At 35.2% G+C, this 21857-nt stretch overlaps 1 protein-coding gene across 2 annotated transcripts in view; it reads right to left on the reverse strand.

The window, feature by feature from the left end:
- Positions 1–1006: 1006 nt before the first annotated feature.
- Positions 1007–21857, reverse strand: part of LOC138691096 (NPC intracellular cholesterol transporter 1 homolog 1b-like) — a 121769-nt gene continuing 100918 nt past the window's right edge. Inside the window, exons 18-25 of one of the 2 annotated variants that reach the window (XM_069812806.1) lie at positions 19314–19477; positions 15093–15178; positions 14881–15017; positions 13053–13246; positions 10161–10392; positions 4891–5004; positions 1643–1805; positions 1007–1197 (exon numbers count right to left, since the gene is read on the reverse strand). In XM_069812806.1, the coding sequence (XP_069668907.1) occupies positions 1022–1197; positions 1643–1805; positions 4891–5004; positions 10161–10392; positions 13053–13246; positions 14881–15017; positions 15093–15178; positions 19314–19477 (1266 nt within the window). In that variant the 3' untranslated portion in view covers positions 1007–1021. Of the gene's footprint in view, positions 1198–1642; positions 1806–4890; positions 5005–10160; positions 10393–13052; positions 13247–14880; positions 15179–19313; positions 19478–21857 lie in introns of both variants that reach the window. The other variant, XM_069812805.1, reaches the window with a different exon arrangement.

Consider the following 21857-nt stretch of genomic DNA (forward strand, 5'->3'; position numbering starts at 1 on the left):
TTCAAATCTTTTTTCTTACATATAAACGCATAGTATTCGTTTACATACCATTATACAGGGTACAAGGGAAACATTACATTAGTTCAGAGAGATAATAGATGAAGTCAATGCTAACAAATTTTGTCATACAAATTTTTTGATATGTCCAATAGTTTTGGAGTACGAAATGTAACGCGTTGCAACGCTGTAACGCTGCTTGAGGCCATTACTCTGCAGAGCGGGTCAGTACGTATTCATCCATTCCGAAAGACTTGTGAGAGAAGAGTGTGAACAAACATGCATCAAGGAGCGTTACAGCGTTGCAACGTTTTAAATTTCGTACTGTCAAAACTATTGGACGTAACAAAAAACTAATTTTACAAAACAGCCTGTATATATATGTAATGCATTTAATCAGAATTCGTTGATTAAGTTAATGTTATAATTATTGTGTTCCGAAATACTTTCATTTTGTTTGTGAGCACCAGTTTGTTGTAATCCGCCACATGGTTGTGGACAGATCACGGAGACGTCATTCAACGTGTTTGGTCTGTGGAAAGGGAACCAATGCTTTCCCCATGCTTCTGCCTCTATCTCTGTCAGTTCTGCATCCCTGCCTCGGTGTAGTCAGCCGGTGTGGGTTGGGGATGCGCAATATCTCCTAGGTCACAATGCTCCTTCTGAAACTCAATTCAGTTCACTACGAAATAGCCTATTAGTGTTGTTTAGCCAACTGTCGAAGACAGATCCACAGCCAATAAGTAACACCAATAAGACATCACTCATGAGATAATAGGGTAGCGTGGCCAGTTCCTTTCTCCCTCCATTGCATACATCGCTGGCTACATATTACACTAATCAGACTTCAGAAGTATATGTACAAACAATTATTATTTTTCCTCTGACACATATCGTCGAGTGAGAAGTACTGCCTGATAATTAATGTATTGATGTACATATCAGCCAGAATCTCAATCAGAAGAAATTTAAGGAAGGATTAATCATAAATAAATGTGATTAGACAACATAACAAAATCAAATGTTATTTATTTTCATTCATGTGACTTGAACCATTGCATTGAGTAATGTTAACATCAGTATGGATATTTTGCTCATTCTGTATGTTTATTACTTGCGAAGGTATATCTGTTACTTGCGAAGGTACATTTATTACTTCCGGAGTCGTAGGAGTGACTATTTTTGCCTTTCTCAATGGACCTGCGAACAAAATAATTTCTATTAATTATCTGTCTTACATCTCAATGAAAATAACTTTTTAAATATGTACCGGTATTTCGAATATCTTATCGATGTCTACTCATGGCTATTCCAGGCATGCCAAAACCCTGCACATTGTGCAGTAGCCTCTGTGCGATATGCATTTTCTATTCCCCTACCTGGAGGGAGTGAATCGCCTTGGAGGGGAACGAAACAGGGCTATACAGACCTGCAACAGCATATCAGCTTTTCTTGTTTAAGTTTTAGCTTACCTTGGGTGTAATTAACTATTTTTTTTTTATAAATGTCACTTATACCTCTTTGTTTCTGACTCCCTCATATTAGATAGGCTGCAAGCAACTAACGAAATTAACTTTGTGTGAATACCTATTTAGGCTTGGAAGATATTGATATTATAATGTAAAAGTGAAAGCAATAGCCTCACCTATGTAGCTGAGAACCACAGGGAGGAATACCAAACCATGTAAGGCGCCAATGAGAACTATTCCCAGGTACATGCGGAAATAAAACACTCTGAAGATCTGCGATTTCGCGAAAGCCAGAACAACAATGCCGGCGAACTTTGTGAGCGTTATGCCTGACAGAACCTGCGGACAAGAAAAACTTATAAATATTTTTGTTAAACAATACAGACTACTTGTACACACATACACATATCGCAGTAAGGTTTGGTGTTCTATTCAGATTTAATTTAATTTCAAAATCTGACTCTCTTGATCGAACACCAGGACCACATGGGGGAAATATAGTATGACCTCCAGCTCAGACAAGGCTCGCATGATATAGAAGGGTTTTCAATCCAAAACTGTGGTTTCCTCTAACGGGGTTTCTCATGCACTGAGGACAATACATTATTTTATGCTCGACCATGCTGAAATGTAGTAATTATACACCTGGTAGCAGCCCTTTAATGGACCTCATTAAAGTACACCTATTCATTAAAGTTCAGGTGCTCTACCAATCAGAAAACACCATTGTAGCAATATGAAAGCGCAAGTATCGATTATTCTCGGATATGCAATCGAAAGACAACTAGCGAAACGTCACGGAGGCTGGAAATCCAATACTGTCGCAGAAGGTTATGTTCTGTTACTATAATAATTAGCGTTAATTGTAAATAATATTCAAATAAATTCAATTTCTCATCTCGTTTTTCAATGTCTAAATCAATTTCAAGGTTATATCAAGATTAATGTTTATTTTACTCTCTAGATTATATCAAGGTCAATGGCATTTGTGTCTCGGAAAAAATCAATACTTTCGCGTCTGCGCACATCTCACAATTTACGAGATATTGCACAAGGTCAGTTTGGCTCCCCAGTCAGATAAGAATAACATGAATACTTCTGAATAATTTCAAGTTAGAAATATGGTCGAGCATAAAAAGTCGTATGAAACTTGACTATAATGGTAATTAAGACGCTCGTATGAAAATTATGAAACTCGCGTCTTAATTACTACCATTATAGGCTCGTTGCATAATGTACTATTATTGTTCATCTTTCTGACGGTAACAGTGGTATAAGTCCACCAAAATGTCAGTAAAGTTTGAAGTTGATGTCGTTACTAATACGAGAGATCAAAATAATACTAACGAGAATTTGTTTGTGAAATAAATTTGTTTCTTTCTTTATTGATTGCAACTGACTACTGTGGCTGAGAAGATCAGGACAATAAAATTATTCATTACAACTTAATTCAGAATGCTTCAAACCTAGCAGCGGTAGTAGAGGTGGAGATCGATAGTAGTTTAGGAATTATTCTAGTGAGAAAAAATTAAATATGCCCATATTTAGGTGATTTTATGTGGAAGGATGTCATCGATCGTGAAAAAATGTGTAGCCTATCATGTATGGACGCCGCTAATCGGAAGTCAAATTGTTGGAAGAGCTTCAATTTGAAATAAACGGATTAGCGTGAATTGGTTGTGAAGAGAACTAGGAATATTACACACAAGCACTATTGTCAGAATTGTAAAAGAGAGAGTAAACGAAATTTCGGGACAGGTTATCTTTCGTAATATAAAGGACCTAGGATCACTTAAGTGCTAGGTAAGAGAGAGATTAAAACGATTTGGTGACTGGAAGAATATATTAGAATAAATTGAAGAGAAGAGAGAAAAGGAATGGCATGGTGGTAATTAGTAGGCCTATTTGGAGGCTCAATAATAGGACAGAAAACGTACATAGGAAAGATAAATGTCCCTTATGCGGGCAAGTTGAAGACGCAATCCATATAAGCTTGAAATTGTTCAACAACAAATGATTTGAGAAATTTTTGGCTGGATAGAAAATTTTTGAACATCAAAGCAATAATAAGAAATGAATGACCTCTAAATGCTAAAATTCAGATAAATTAGGGAAATTTCTACGTAAAGTTAAAATAAGGTGGGAAAACAAGGTAACAGCTCTGACTGAACATTGAAGACAGAATAATATTGCAGAATTCTCATAAAGACACTGAGTAAAAACACGGAAAGTCACATCCAGAATACAAAACGATTACTGAACCAACAACCACTGACTTCATTCTTTACTGAATCGGCACATATCTCCTGCGAACTACGTTTAAAAGTACATTCTTGACTTGAAATGTGTACACCGTACGCCAGCCGTGACGAAAATGTGACTCACGAGCACACTGTGGCTCGCAATGATAGCTATACATTTCTCTTGCTTCTTACCTCCCCCAACCCCCACCCTCTCACTCACTGGAGTCAAACTCTGTTCCATTTGTACTTGTCTCTGACCTACGAGTGGCATATCGTCGCAATGTCTCTCTCGAAACCATGTACCTCTACAATAACGGAAGTTCCAAGTAGGATGGGAGGACGCATTTTTGTGCTGCCAATATGATGAGAATATTAACTGTATGATTTGTTCACAAGTATTACGAGGAAAACGGTTGTATAACATAAAACGGCATTATACTACATGTTACTGATGAAACATTAAAAGGTTAAGTGTTGTTATTGTTGTTATTATTATTATTATTATTATTATTATTATCACCTCTGTACGTCGATCCTTTTTCAGCAGATGTACGAATAATGCAGTTATATCTTCAATTTGAACTCACTGATTTACAATGTGATGTCAAATGGAAGCTAGATGTAAAGACTTGACAAATGTTGAACTTCTCAAATCGTTGCCAAAAAATAAATATCCGAAGCTTCGTCCTTTCGCTTGCTCCGTTGAAGCCATGTCCGCTACAACTTACGTTTGTGAAAAATTATTTTCAACAATGAAAATAGTAAAACCCAAATTTAGATCACGACTGACAGACAAATACCTTCGTGATCAACTACGGCTGGCAGTAAGTGACATAATTCCTGATTTTGAAACTCTGTCGCAGAGACATTCTGAAGACAGTTAATTTTAGGTTGTGATAATGTGTCCTATGTTTTATTGTTCATTTCTTTTTTCGTTACAGGTACTAAACATTAGTTTGTAGCCTTATACTGTATAAAATTATATTTAAGTGCTTGACGTAAGGAAAATGAAAATCCTTTAATAAGTCAAACAGTTGCTTCACTTCCCCTTCGGGTGTCCGCCTCCCTCCATAGGTGCTATGCACGTTGCAGGTTACACAATGGCTCGGCGCACGATCACATTTTCGCCATGGCTGCCGTACTCTATCTTAAGGCACCTTTGATTTCGATAACAGACTTACAGAGCTTCCGGTGTTGACGAGAGCATCTGTGGCTTTATCAACTCTGGTTTCGCCGGTAGACAGAGTGAAGGCATGCACGATGTGGCTGCAGAACTCCACAGCTATGCCAACAGCCTGCAACGAGAGAAAATGTCATGGTTATCACCACAATGTATTCATCATCATCATGCTTAGAAATTGGTAAGTTTCTTGTTCCAGTTTTGATTTGTCATTTCGGAGAAGATGAACAACATATCCGGCAAAGGCGCTTGCCTGCTGATTCGGAACTGGGTTCGTTTTCCGCTTGGACTGATTACCTGTTTAGAACTTTTCCCAAGTTTTCCCCAACCTAAGGCGAATGTCAAGTAAATCTATGGAAAATCCTCGGTCTCATCTCCTCAAATTCGGTCTCTTTAGCACCGATCCTATCGACGCTAAATAAACTAGTAGTTAATACAGCTTCGTTAACTTTTTAATTGGTTATTTTACGACGTTGTTATCTAGCGTCTGAATGAGATGAAGGTGATAATGACAGAGAAACGAGTCCGGGGTTCAGCGCTAAAAGTTACTCAGCATTTGCTCTTAAGGGGACACTCAACTTAAAAATTGGAGAAAAAGTGTCATAGAAATGAAAAATTCAATTTCTACACTAATTTACGTGACAGAACTAAATCAATACGCAGAATTCTTCCCCTATTCATTGAGAAGTCACAGTCAAATGCACAAAGTCAAAAAATAAAAAAAATTAAAATTAAAAGTGATATTTCAATTAATGATTGATTAAAAATTAAATTTTTTTTATTTTGAAAAGTATTGGATCCAATGAGCTGAGATTTTGCATGTTACTTTCCATGTGTATATTAAACTTTTTCTCCAAATTTGAAAAAGATTGGACAAATAGGAAAAAAGTTCCAAAATATAGTTGAGTGTCCCCTTAATGAGTTGAAGGAAAACCCTGGAAAAACCTCAACCAGGTAACTTATTCCAACCAGGATTTGAACCCGGACCCGCTTCTTTCACGGTCAGGCATGCTAACCGTTACTCCACAGCGGTGGACAGCTTAGTTAAATAAAGAACTTAAGGGGAGGGGATTTTTGTATGTAGAGAGGTCATACCTGTGGCAACTCAACCAAATAAAAATATTTTGAAAAATAAATTATTTGGGGGCCCAAATTTGAAAAAATATATATACCCAATATAGGATTGTACTAAAACCAATATATCTAAACCATCTTTAATGATAGACTCAAACGGTTTTTTACGATGTATTTGCAAAAGCATGTTCTACAAACTGTCTGTAACAGAATTTTGATATTAGTCCCTACGTCTGTAAAATAAACAATTAAATTTTAATAACAATTTTCTGATTTCCTTTCTTGCAAACAAACGGACGTATTTTTTTAAATGAAATCAATTAACAAAATTCTGTTACACAGAAAAGTTTCCTAATAGTCTAAAGAATGTGTGTTCTAAATTTCATGCATGTATCTTTAATAGTTCAGAAATTATATCCATTTTTGTCTGGCAATGTAGCAAAAAAAATGAAGTTACTGGAAACCGATAAAAGCGGGCGTGTGGTTTAAAAATCCATAGCGCAGGAAGTTTAAAAATGACGTCTCAACATCCGATAAGGGCACAAATACCCATTAAATGTTATGCAATGCATTCCACATGTATCAAAGGGCATCTTAAAGAAAAAAATTTTTTTGAAAATTTAATTTACCGGAAACAACAATAAAAGTGGGCGAGTGATTTAAAAATCCCATAGCGCAGGAAGTTTAAAAATGACGACTCAACTTCCGATAAGGGCACAAATACCCACAAATTATTATGCTATGCATTCCACACATATCACAGAGTATTTTAAAGATTTTTTTTAAATTTATTCATTTTTCACCAAAAAATACCATCCTCTCCCCATTTGGTTAATATTGAAAGCTGATATCTGTATCCTTACACTCTTCATTTTATACTGTAAAGCTTATGTCATTTATCTACGGTCCATCCGAGTGGTTATGTCGCAGGGTCGTAGAAACGGGGGAAATCACGTGTCAGTTACTTACTCAACGGGGCCCTTTTCTTTAAATTATTTAAATCAGTTACATAATATTATGTAGACTTCCAATTCCGTATGGCAAATGTTTTAAGGAAAAAGCCTAACAGCCCAGCCACTAGCCTTTACAGAGGGGCTAACAGAAATGGATGAGAGAAACTGGGATACGACATAATCATTTGGACAGCCAATATAGGATCTGCAATATTTTATTTTCTTTTCCAGAAGAAATCACATCACTGAAGGATATAATTTCCGTTTTACAGATTTCTCTTATAATGTCTTGTGCTCCGAAACTGCACTCGGGCGTGAGTTCGAATCTCGCTTGGGCTGGTTAAAGTATTTGGATTGTTTTTCTCGAGGTTTTCCACAAAGCGATTTTCAGGTAATCTCATGGCAAATACTGGCATTAATCTATTATTATTGTTATTATTATTATTATCATTATTATTATTATTATTATTATTATTATTATTATTATTATTTTGGTGAATAAATATCGTTCCTTTCCGAGGTTTGTTATTGGGTCATGGAATTGAACGACATCTATACTAATAATAAATCTGTAGCCAAAATTGTTCTGGTAATTTTCGATTTTACAAAAATAATTGGTGTTAACATGTATAATTAACCATCCTGAAACCGAAAATCGCTTTTTTTTAATTTTTGTTTGTATGTCTGTCTGTCTGTCTGGATGTTTGTTACCTTTTCACGCGATAATGGCTGAACCGATTTATATGAAAATTGGAATATAAATTAAGTTCGTTGTAACTTAGATTTTAGGCTATATGGCATTCAAAATACTTTATTTAAAAGCTGGGTTATAAGGGGACCTGAATTAAATAAATCGAAATATCTCCTTATTATTGATTTTCATGACAAATATTACATAACAAAAGTTTCTTTAAAAATAATTTTCGATAAGTTTTATCCTATACAAAATTTTGATAGGACTGATATTTAATGAGATAAATGAGTTTTAAAATTACAATAACAACACCATCTAAGGCGCTGTACTGAAATAAAAACGAATGACTTCGTCTATAATGGGCCTTGCCTTGGACAACAACAATCGAAAGCTATTAAACATAGCCTACAGATAATGTTTCTGTGTTTGTATGAAATAATATCGGAAGCTAATTAATTGTTTAATTATTATTCCACCATTGGGAAGTGTAGTTTCTCTAGATGGACATAATTCTACAATGTTATTACAGTAACTTCTGAAACATATAGCAAGCAATATAAATTATACACATTAAAACTAAATGATATGTCAATCTTCATTAAACTATGGTTGCATGTAATAACAAATAAGAAACATGTTAAAGGAATTGGCATTGCACCAAATGATTGCTCTCCGGACCAAAATGGCCGCATTTTAATCATTTAAATACAATTTAAATTAAGTAACATATTAAACGATTTATCCTTCTATCAAACACGAATGTTCCTTGGATCAAAAGTACTATTTTAATTATGTAATTATTTTATATTTATTTCTAACGGGTGCAGCGGAGCGCACGGGTACGGCTAATTTACTAATAAAAATTAAGAAAGGAGATCCTGAAATTGTCCGCCTTCTTGTTCCAAACTTACTTAAAAATTACTTCATACAGTGCTCGATCATATAATTATCAGTGAGTATTATCAAAGAGAGGAAGACCAAGACATAGTTGCAAATACAATATTAAGGAAGAAGACTGCTTGGATAGAGAGAGTTGAAAACTGGAGGCTGAGAAACGACATTTTAGCACTCCTGCCTGTATATGCCGTTTCAAGTGCTTTTATTTAGTAATATTTTACATTAGTAGTCTGTGTTTTGTAGAATCATCGATACTACGCTTTCTCTTCAATCAGAGTGTGGGTGAGCACTCAGCTACGCCAATGTTGCCGCTCTCAGACAGGGAGATAATGTGTTCACCCAGAAGTATGATAATGTCAGGAAAACAAAACAGCCCTCACATAACCTGCAGCAATCGCCTTATGCGCCATAAACCTAAGGCAGTCATGTCAATTGATGCCCATAGGAGCAAGCGCGCGCTTTAGAGTTCAGGAGAGCCTGAGCGCTTTACAGCGGAAAGGAAAGAGACAGACGAAAGAGGTAGTATATGCCGCTTGGTCGAGCTATATTCAGGGATGGCCAGCACTGATTCAATGGATAAAGGAAAGAGAACTTATTAAAACTGTATCCATGTTAATTTTTAGATTTGCCTGAGAAGTATAAGTGCATTATAAGAATGTAAGTTTTAATTTTAATGCTCATTTTTCACAAGTTTGATTTTTTTATTCAAAAGAAATATTTTCTCAACTTTTCGTATAGAAAAGTGAAATTTTCAGGTATTGGCCTATTTATTTAGTAGCCTTACAGAATGTTTTCGTAAATCTATTATACCGTAAATACGTATTACTGAAGATAGCATATTACAAATTTTGAAAATATTCGCATGGAAATGAATTAACAAAGCAACTACTGTTACATCATAAGCAAAAGATACGTGCCCATATGTTGTAAAAATGTCAGCTCTATAGCTTCAGTAGGTTTCGAGAAAATAATTTAATATTCTCTTGATAGGAAGTTGCTCACCATGCAATAAGAGTTTTGTTATGTAATATTAGTTACAATTAAAACAGATACAGTACCTAGGTAACTTTGCTTTGTACTGTAATAGTGTTTTAATTAGTTTATTGACTACTTTTGTAAGACTGAAGGTACCATCAATATCAATTCCAACTTATCATGTCATACTCAATCCCTTTTTTTTTGGGGGGGGGGGATATCACTTTCTTTATGAATGATGTGTTTCATCCACTTAGTACAATACAGTTGTACTACTATGGAATTTATGTGAATATTCCTTCTTAACTCTTTATTATGTTATTAACATTTAAAACACAACTGCAATATTAAGAAATTGGTGTTAGTACTTTTGTTTTACAGACAATATAAATAATATCAAACAGAAGGAAGTCATATAAAAATAACGACATAACATTTCACGTTCCATTTGAAGTTTGTGCACCACTGTTTTCTTAATCCAACAGGTTGCTTATTCCTTCTTTCATACCAAGCGCTTGATGCCCGCGCATGACGTCAAGGTCAGAAAAATGCGTTTGCTTTAACATCACTGACCTAAGGCTATATAACCTTCTCCAGGGACTGGCCAGTGAACCTTTTGGTCTTAAGTCGTCAGTTTATTGAGCTATGGTTGAGCACTCTTATGTAGGCTACACTTACCATGACGAGATTTACTAAGGACACAGCGTTGAGAGACACGCTCCACCAATACATGAGGCCTCCCAGGTTGATCAGCACCATCGTCACCATGACAAGTACGATGATTGCGGAGAAGATATCGAAACCCGTTAGCACCAGCGTCGCTAAGAACACGGCGGCGAGGGAGAATCCTAGGGACTGAATAGCGTCTGCCCAGATGGTGAGATATTGCTCGTAAAACACGTAGAATACGCTGGAAAAAAAAAATTAAAATTCATAAATATGGTGCACAAACTATAGCAAAACAATCTAACATATTGTAAAAAAAAAAACTTGTTGTTTTCCTTTTTTTCTAACAATCTGTAAATTAAATAGTTTTTATGTAGATCTAAGGTAAAGGTGGGTGATAGGATAGAAAGGTGAAGCAGAGAGAAAATAATAAACCCCCGCCAAATTGCGAGATAACGGGATATAAGAGCAATTACTTACAGATAGTCACCATTGGTGCCTATGTTGCCAGTGAAAGTGCTTGGGTGTCAAAACGGACTAAGAAAACGCCAGAAATCAGTACTTTTGTGAATTTATTAGGTAAGTTTAGTTTGCATAAAACATTTTTCTTAATTTTTCACATCAGAAAATTGTGAATATACAACTTCCTTGAAGCACAATTGTGTATGTAATAGTCCGAAAGAAAAGTGTTTGAAGGAACTAATGGCTATTAAACATTTTCTATTGCCATTTTTAAGATCTTCATAAATCATGGATTTAGAAATAGCAACAAAAGAGGGTGAATCAGTGAATGCTATTCTCGAGGATAATTCTGACATTAGAGATAAATTATTTCGAAAAATTGTTTAATTATGAAATTATTATAAGGCAAAACCGAGATAATGTCTATGGTCATGGGGTTATAGTGCCTGACTGTAGATCTGGAGATCTTGGATTCTTGGATTCCGCCTTCCTCCATAGGTGCTATGCACGTTACAGGTTACACAGTGGCTCGGCGCACGATTACATTTTCGCCGCCGCTGCTGTACACCATTCCTGTACTGTTAGTTATTATTATTTCTTGTTTCGTATTTCCCCATAAGTAGGAATTCAACGGTTCCAGGAAGTAGGGACACAAGGCTAACTTGGCATTTAACTTCGTAAGGAAAAACTTCCAACGCCTATGAAGTTACTTCTAATTTCAGATATTAGAACATAATTTTTGCATACTGTGTATCCATTATACAGAGACATCATTTTATTTTTACTAACATTTTTAATATTAACCTGGCTATATCTTTAGAGAACCGGAAACACAGTTTGCTACCCCCTTCCACGACTGTAGTTCGATGATACTGGCGTAAAACGCAAACAAATCACTTTACTAGGTATAGGATGGAAGAAAAGTAGTTCATCCATTTACGTAAACTAGGAAATATCGCGATTTTGATTTCGATAATTTTCATTAGGTTTTTCTTTAATCAAAATACAGTCCTGTATTAACAATGAGTGTTTTTACTCACGAACTGAGTTATCCACTCGAACGTATTCATTATGCAGTGCATATTATACTGTCTACTGTATACATTTCGATACAGGCTTCAGTTCTTTTGTGCATATTATCGCACTACTGACTATTGCATCTAATCCAATTGCCAGTTTCGTCCTTCGTAATAGTAACTCATGTTGAAATAATTCTGTACCTACTCTATAAAAGAGTACCTTACGTACTGTAAATTCAATCTTCACTTCCGCCCGATTCGAAAAGATAAAATTACTCAGACATGCTATCTACTGTCCGTCCAAGTGGTTACGTCGCAGGATCGTAGAAAGGGGGGGGATCACGTGATAGTTAATTACTTAAAGAGGCCCTTTTATTTAAGTTATTTTAAACAGTTGTATAATATCACGTAGAAGTCCAATTAATTTCTAACAGAACTTAATGTTTTCAGAAAAGAGCTAAGACAGCCCAGTTTTACAGAGGGGCGAGCAGAAGTAGGTGGAGGAAACCGGGATGCGACGTAGGCAAATGGACGACAGTACCTGTGCGAAAATATGATTCAATATTGAAAGCTCTTTCGTCACTGGAAAACGCGAACATATTTCTGGAACATACTACACTCACTAACTCAGTACTGTTTACTATATTCGGTGTTGGTTCTGTGTGGAAGACAGTTGGAACTTCATTAGTAGAAGGGATGGGAGTGAAGTACATTCAAAAACTCAGATACAATAAAAATTGAAGTAAAAATAAAATGATGTCGCTGTACAAACATAAGTTGACTACATGAAAGTAAAAATTAATTTGTGCATTTTTTATAATTATGTTCATAATTGAATGTACCGATTGTTTTACTTGTAATTCCTCCCTCCTTCAGTGTACTTTATCATATTTATGGCAGCCAGGATTTCCAGAACGGGCGATCCAAATAGTATGGAAAACACTCTTTGCAACAGGGAACATATTGCATCCATAATTTCATTGCCAATAATATCTTACATACCTCTGATTGAGGTTCTGCCTGATATGAACATCTATTATCAGGCAGTACATCTCACATGACAATATGTCTGATTAGTCGACTATGTTGCTAATCAGTGATGAATGCAATGGAGGGGCGAAGGAACTGTTCACCCTATCTCACTATCTCCTAGCTACCATGACTGATGCCTTATTGGTGCCACTTACGAGGTTCCAACATCATCTTACTTTAACAATATGGATGATAAACTGTGAAGAATGTGAAGAGGAATAAAATTAAAAGCAAATATCATTAAAAAACCTACTAACACTAATTTTATTCATATTTGATCTGACCAAAATTTTAACCCGTTCATGAACAGGAATGAGAAACTACGTATCTTATATATAAAATTATTGTCGATCCCCCAACGTCTGTAGTAAGTAGAGAAGAGAAGCCTTACCTGTACGGAAACACCTCCACGTGGGAAGAACCCGTCTTGCTCTTGATCATGCCGGATATATCACTAGCCACGCTGCGGGCAGCTCTCAGAGCCTCGTAGTAATCTTTGGAAGTCTTGAGCGTTGTGTGGTACGCCATGAAGTAGCTGTCCTGAGGATGAGCGTTGCCCTGGTTGTCCAGAATATAATTCAAACCCTACGATAGATACATAATACAAAGTTACATATACTGTACATACAAGTTGTACAAACATACAAACAAATATGCGCATATGTTTACATGTATCTTTGTTCATTTTAAGAAAAATCTTCAATAATAGTAATAATAATAATAATAATAATAATAATAATAATAATAATAATAATAATATTTGCCGTGGACGATTTTTTATTCCGAAGTGTATTCTTTTGGAGGACAATCTGAGAATTTCTTCGTTCTGCCTACGAGCTATTCCATCTCAAATCGACCGAAATATAGAGAAAATTGACCTTGCAATTTCTAAATACAATGAAACTTTTTTTGTACGTAGAGAACTGTGATACAATGCTTTGTGCAAAGTTTGAGGCACCAGAACTTCATAATGTTTAAATTAAAAAATATTTAAATTTATCGTATTTTCATAAAATTAGAAACTTTAAACTGTTGTGGCTCCGAAACCCTTTCACCCAATGATCAAAATCATGGTTTATTTTGATGCTGAGAAATTAAAGTTTATATTGACATACAAAACAGATTTTCTTACTTTTTATGGAAATGGAGAAATTTAGATTTTTCCTTATTAAGACGCCTTTGCCTAGGAAAAAATATTTTAAAAATATATAGTTAGATTCCGCATTGAAAGTACAAATAAACACATATGCTTTACTGGCGCAACGTTGATAAGAAAGTATTGAAAAATCAAATAAAAAAATAAGTAGTACGCCCGTGAACTAACCAGCTGACTGCGACGCGGGAGCTAGCCGAGACAAGCAAGGCCAGGAGACATAAACACGTGATGTGTCGTCTAGCAGTCATGGCTGTGCTAGCTTTATCAAAGGTTTTCATAAACACAGGAGTAAAATGACGCCCAACGCTCGCTTATCTTCAGCTCTCGGCCAGTGCGTGCAGTACTGCGCCGTTCAAGTCTAGGCGTGTGAAAATAATTTATTTAATACCCTCGAAACTTATTGCCGAGCCACTAAGCAAACAATGCCGAATCCCTCTTAATAATGCAAGGTTTTTCTCAATATTTTTAAAATTTGTACAAATAGGCAAGAAGTCTAAAAGTAAGTAAAATCAGATTATCTGTCTCTCTGTATACAATGAAAACAAGGATTACTTCTTAACATAACCTACCAAATGTCACCTTCAAAATGAGCTCTAGTTCGATGTTCTGCAGTAAATGGTTCCCGAGTTCTGAGCGCTGAAAGAGGCTTGTTTTTATAAAATACGCTAAATTTGTCGCTCAATAGTACGAAAACCGTTTGACTTTCGATAGTATACTTTTTGAAAATGCACCCTCCTCAGCACCTTGTAGGCTATAAGTAGGGAAAAAATTAGAGTATAAAAAATGCGAAATTTTTTACTGATCGATTTCATATGGAATTACATATCAGACCATCTAACTTGTAACTTAATTAAAAATTAAGCAATAAAAAAATACCCACGCAAAATACATATACGCAAATACATAAACATAAACACATATATTTACACATACATAAACACTGACTCCCTTATGCATTTTCTTCTCACATTTGAAATCTCCATACTTAGTATCCCCTCTTCTTTCAATGATGTTAACACATCACGTAGTGTTTTAGGTCGGCATAATGTAACAATTGTATTACCTGCGCATATGCCGCATGTCCTCCCTTCGCACATGATGGCCCTGGATTGCTAGCCAGAAACTCAGGCAGGTATTCCTCGAACTCCTGAAGGGTGGGCCGCACAACGCCGTTCGTTACAGTATCAGCACACACACCGTCTGCGCAGAAACATCGCGTGTTACTCAAGTCATCGTTTGAACTCTTTATTCTCAAGCTATGAGCGCATACGTTACCTATTGGTGAGCTACAGCAACTGTCCAATGTCGTCCAGTCGAAGTAGTCATCAATCCAAGACGAAGCAGGGCGTGCCAAGCGTGAGCTGTGAGAAGATACGAAATAAAAATAGGATATAGCCTGCAAACATCTCCACCATTGACTTTATCGATCCGTTAGCTTTACAAATGAACTTGTGGCAGTGGCGAAACTAAGGTGTAAATATTTATTTATTTATTTATTTAATCTGACAGGATTAAGGCCATAAGGCCTTCTTTTCCATCCTACCAGATAGCACATATAAAAAGAAATACAAACACTAATGGAAATAATACAAATTAAATTAAAGCCCTATAGAGGGTCAACAGGGTCAAAAGAACACTATAGAGCTCTCATCGAGCTAATACAAGAAAAAAAACAGAGATAGCAATGATGATAGTGATAACTGATGATAATAATAATAATAATAATAATAATAATAATAATAATAATAATAACACTTAAGCTTTTAATGTTTCATCAGTAACATCTATATAATTTGAACTGGTAATGGAAATTACGGGAAAACGGCCGAACGGATTTTAATAAATGACCCCTCATTTTGAAGCTTGGAACCCAAAGTTTTTTAGAAAAATAGTAGTTTTAAGTGAAATGTCCATTTTCCTACATCATTTTCCTATTTTCCTACATCATTTTCCTATTTTCCAAAATCCGTCTTTCGTCAGTTTTGAGAACTAATTAATTGCATTTCAGAATAAAATAAAACAGACACTACAATAAACAATAGACTATTACACGAGGGCCATGACATATGGGATTGCTGACATAGAGTTCAGATGGCTCAGATTCTTTCACATCATAATGCCAATATGTCGATCTTCATTTGTGTAATTTTTTGATAACATATAAAAAATAATTTACAGGTCTGATTCTCTGGTCTGTAGTTTTCCGAGTACAGCTGTGTATTGGATATTAAGAATTATAAAACTTAAGAATGTTTGATGACATTATTACCATTAAAAATGAAATATTATTATAGTTAATGCAACACATAATGCTATACTGATGATATGAAAGTGAAACCTTTTGGGGCTTTAAGTAAGTAGACTCAGAGAAAGAATATTTTATATTATATCTTTATTTCTATAATTTACTGAGTAACGGCTGTATATATGTTACTGAAAACTATAAATCTTACGTAAGGTAACAATGTTATTAAAAATGAAATACTTTTATAGTTATTAATCAAGTAGCGTATTCTCTAACTTTCCTTGGTAGTAATTGAGTCATGCTTCGTATTTTAGCTGCGTCTTTAAACTATATCAAAATTAATTTAATATTTCTTTCGTTTAATCGATTAGATTTGTGATCGCTGCCAAGCATATTTTGTTGTAGGGAAAATAGCATGCTATTTCACTTCTTGCTACCGTGATGAGTAAGTTTATTTCCCGCAACCAGCAACGAATGAAACACTGAAACTGCTAACGATTTACGATGGACAATTTTATTTAGGGCGCATATAAGGTTCTACAACTCTGACATATCATCGCCTCATTTTCCGCATCTCAGCAATAGATTTCTCACAACAGCCTATATTACAGAAAATATATGAGATAACATTCATTGTTACACAAATTAATCCAGCAGTATTTGGTAGATCAGTATTGTCTGGAGGAAGCGCAAAAATTACAATTCCTAAGAAAAGACCAAAAGGTGTTACTTACTGATAAAATAAGAGGCTACAAGATTTTGTAGTCACGAAACATGCAGCAGCTATACCAAGTCTTTTGTACAAAGCATGACAAACCTTACATTTTCTTAACTTTCACCTACAATCCGCAATGACCTGAAATAGCTACTGCAGTACTCCCATATGAAAAACTCGCTGATCGTCCTGACATTGATACTTGCGATTTCGCATTGAAACTCAAGAACTAAAGACGGATAGGTTCAAGGAAAAGTATTTGGCATAAAAAAACATTCACAGGGAGTATGTTCCACTATTATGGAAGCAAATAACTTTCAAAATGTCTGGTATTCTTCATTGAAAATAAATCTGAACAATTTTTATTTGAACTTCTTATGGACTTAGTTTGCAGTATTTACTGCACAAGCCACTTAGTTTAGTATAACTTAATGCTGTTTTATGTTATACAACCGTTTTCCTCGTAATATTTGTGAACAAATCATACAGTTAATATTCTCATCATACTGGCAGCAAAAAATGCGTCCTCCCATCCTACTTGGAACTTTTGTTCTTGTAGAGGTATATGGTTTCGAGAGAGACGTTGGGACGATACGCCACTCGCAGGTCAAAAACAAATAAAAATGGAACGGAGTTTGACTCCAGTGAGTGAGAGGGTGGGGGTTGTGGGAGGTAGGAAGCAAGAGAAATGTTGTTGTTGTTGTTGTTGTTTTCTAATGCCAGGCGTTTGACAATAAAGTCATTTGACCTCTTGCACTCCAATAATTTTCAACGATATTATCATGACCAGCCAATGAAGCACAGATTTTGAGGTGTTCCGAATCCATTTCTTGGTTTGAGTCGCACAATGGGCAGTTAGGGGACTGATATATTCCAATTCTATGCAGGTGTTTAGCCAAACAATCATGGCCTGTTGCCAATCTAAATGCAGCTGCAGACGATTTTCGTGGTAAATCGGGAATTAACTGTGGATCTTTATGCAGAGAGTTCCATTTTTTCCCTTGGGATTGTGTTATCAAATTTTGTTTGTTGAAGTCTAAGTATGTAGATTTAATAAATCTCTTCACAGAGTAGGCTATACGTAGATTTAGTAAAAGGTCTGTAAGTAGCAGTGCTGCCCTTCTTTGCTAAAGCATCCGCATTCTCGTTTCCCAGGATTCCACAATGGGATGGTATCCATTGGAATACAATTCTTTTATTGAGTGATATTAATTGAGAGAGCATTTCAGTTATTTCTGCTGTTTGAGATGAAGGTGTGTGTTTAGAGACGATTGATAGAATAGCTGTTTGGAGTCTGACAATATAACTGCATTCCTAAATTTATTGATGTGGCATAGAAGATTCCTGAGACATTCACTTATTGCAATGATTTGACCATCAAAACTTGTTGTTCCATGTCCAAGTGATCTATAAAGTGAGAAGAGACAGCACGTAACACCTGCACCGGCACCTTGTTCTCTGGAGATCAAGGATCCGTCGGTGTATAAATGAAGCCAGTTTTGTGGAGGGAACCTAATATTAATTGTCTCTAAAGACAATTGTTTCAATATTTCATTGTTTACTTCTGATTTCAGTATTTCTTCTGTTAAATTTAGATTATATTCTATATTTAATAGAGTTAAAGGGTTTGGTTTAATTTGTAAGTTTTCTTTTTAAAATTCGGGATATTGATTTTCTGTTTTAATTCTTGAACAATGGATATGAAACTTTTTTGAGTTTTCAATCTATAGAGAGGACTGTATGAATGCCAATTGTTTCCTGGTAATCTGATAAGTTTTTCATATTGAATCAGTGCTTTTTCTTCTATTGTCATTTTGATGCTGTTAATATTAGTGAGGAATCTCACAGAATCTATTGGAGTTGTTTTGATTCCACCAGTAATGAGTCTGAGAGCTTGGTTTTGAACATGTTCTATGTCGTTTATGAAAGGTGAAGTAATTAAAATTTCTCCGCAGTATGTCAGCACTGGCTGTATAAACATTTTGTATGTAGTGTTCAAAGTATTCCTAGAGCATCCCTATTTCTTTCCTGCTAGTCTTTTTAGAAGGGAGAATCTTTTACGAGCTTTTCCAGAAATGTATTTCAAATGGTTGCTCCGTGTTAACTTACTATCGAAAATAACTCCAAGATATTTGGATTCATAAGTCCTAGGAAGGTGTTGGCCATTGTATTGGATGTTGAATTCTCTTTCTTATTTACCGAGTGAAAATATTTGGTAGTTGCAAGAGAAATGTATAGCTATCATTGTGAGCCACAATGTGCTCGTGAGTCACATTTTCGCCACGGCTGGCCTAGTGTGAAAGCGATGTATTCACATGGTACGAGAAGTTCTCGAAACAGGCATTTCTTCGAATCGATTTCGTGCGGACAACAGGGTACACAAGGGTCGATTTTTTCCCGTGAATAATGAAATTTAAATTATGAAAATCGAATCGTGTGTACACTGCTGTCCGCAAGAAATGGATTTGAGAAATGTCCGTACTGTATGAATTGGCACTAACTTGACAATATTGGCATAAAGGCAGATGAAACCTACCTGTCAGGGTACAGCGCAGCGCGGTACAAATACGTGCTGAGAGAATCCGCATTACAACCTTGGCCGCCGCACACCACGTTCTGTGTGCTGGTGTCACTGTAGTTCAAACCAGCCGTCAGTACGAAGTATACGGGAGGACCCATGGAAAGCAGATCCTTCATGTACTGTAAATAGGCAAACATACATAGAACATAGCATGAAAAACAAAGAGAAACTTAGGTAAGACACATACAGCACAAACAATTTTCTTAGGTCTGATCCTGAGAACATAGTCCATTTTCTGAAGTCCTAGAACTTTGATTACAAATCCATCGCACTCACAGTTGAAGTGGAAATATATCTGCCTCTCATGTGTACTAGTTGTGCTGTCTCTTCTCATGTGACTGTTGTGTTTCATGTCCTTGTGCCATACTAACAAAATGGATGTCTACTGTATTAACTGCAGTTATACTGAGGATCACGTAAGAGTAATTCCTATGGGTGCGGACACGTTGGAGCGACGATAAACGATAAAAGAAGCAGCGATGCTATATCAGAGAGAATTGAAGCATGCATTGTCATTGAGGTGTGCATATTGGAGTAACGATAAAAGAGAAGAAGCACGATAAAAGCGACGAAAAAGAAAAGTTCCATTTTCTTCGCTGTTGTCGTTTATATGATCTCTGATTAAGCTAATATTAATCTGTATAATGACCGGTAGTTATCAATATATCCGAATATTAACCGATTTATTATTATTTCGGCATACTAAATTAATTATTGTAGATATTGGCAAATTGATCAGTTGTGTATTTATTCGTCTTATGTTATGTGATCACAAGAACCAATCACAACACAACGAATTTATACTATCTCTGGGATGAGAAACGGGTTTAATTTTGTACGTATTTAAGTTATATTAACCTTGAACTTAGCAGCTGATATTTCCTATATATCTTCTGTCATTAAGTGGATGCATAGAATATCTTCTACTGATAAATCAAAATGTTCGCTTCCCGCGTCCTCGTTGCTCCGATATGACGATATGAACACTTGATTCTTTGATAATATCAAAGCGTCGCTAGATCATTTCTTTTATCGTTTATCGTTGCTCCAACGTGTACGTACCCTAAAAGACTAATTTGACCGTCTCGTCAGTGTTGCCAACTAATACTAAATATCACCAAAGGAAGATAAAATCACACAATGCCATGTACTATAATAATAATAATAATAATAATAATAATAATAATAATAATAATATAGTATTAACAATAACGATGTTTTGCTCATTTACCACATCTCATCTTTATGTTGGGGAGCTGTTGTATAAAAGGTTCAATAATTTGTGAAAGAGTATATTAATTTTTCTTCTGGATCTCTCACACATTATGTTAGTAGTTAGTAGATTAGTGTATAATCTAATATTAAAATGTATTTTGTCTGACAACATGAAATTCATTGCTTTGATTAAACAGTTAACGAATCATGAGACCTTAACCTAAAAATGTATTTTGTTTGATCACGTGAAATGATTAGTATGAATTCCGAAAACGAATGTCACTTTGAAATGTATGCTTTAGAATATTTATTCCATTATTGTAATACAAGTCTAAACACGAAAGAAATTAATTAAAATGTGAAATGGTATTTTTATCATTACTCAAGGGCATGTATCACGCGAAATAGGTTATATTTATTTACACTTATTCTACTTGACTCTGATCTTGAAGTTGTAACCACAAAACAAAGCAACACATACAATAACTATTATGTATTAATATTAATACTGATATTAATTAATTATTAGTATGTTCAAATTTCACTAGCTTCCAGTAATAGACTCAGAAATCTAGAACAATTCGAATTTTCATAATTTAAACTACTGACAACTTGTGTCACTGCTGCCAACATAACAGTTATAAAATCACTACCAGGTGTACTATTGCTCAGTACCGAAATTCGAAACGAAGCTGGCAAAAGAAAATTCAACCTGCAAACTAGAAAATCACTATAATCCACTAGCTTATGTAGTAATGGGAGAAAAATGGTTAGGTTTCACCCTTAGGGTATTAAGTAAGCTGACCCGGACTATATACTGGTGACAGACTACAGTCGCTAATCACAATTAGCATTATCGCACACACTAGGTCCCGTCTGGTCAACAGCTGAATTATCATAGAGGAAACAATTTTCTCTATGTACATACGTATATATTTGTTTCCCTCCTGGACAACACCTAAAGTTCATACTTTATTTTGATGTTTGTTCATTGTTTTTTTCCTTTTTTGTTGTTTCTTGCAGCTTGATATGGGAATTTATTTGTTAAAATAATTATATGCTTTACAATGCAAACTGATACAATTTATATCATTACTATTTATATTATTTTGAAGAGAGATTTTATAACCTATAAAATTTATATCATCCTGTCAAAAATGTATATTATTTTGTAATAAAACATATTTTTAAAATCAACCCTAACCTCAACGATAGCTTCGTAATGGAGACTGAAATTGAAAATCTGAAAAAGAAACCAGTTCCAGTTTGTAATCCATTATTTAT

This window comes from Periplaneta americana, chromosome 16 (assembly GCF_040183065.1).
Source record: "Periplaneta americana isolate PAMFEO1 chromosome 16, P.americana_PAMFEO1_priV1, whole genome shotgun sequence".
Taxonomy (NCBI): domain Eukaryota; kingdom Metazoa; phylum Arthropoda; class Insecta; order Blattodea; family Blattidae; genus Periplaneta; species Periplaneta americana.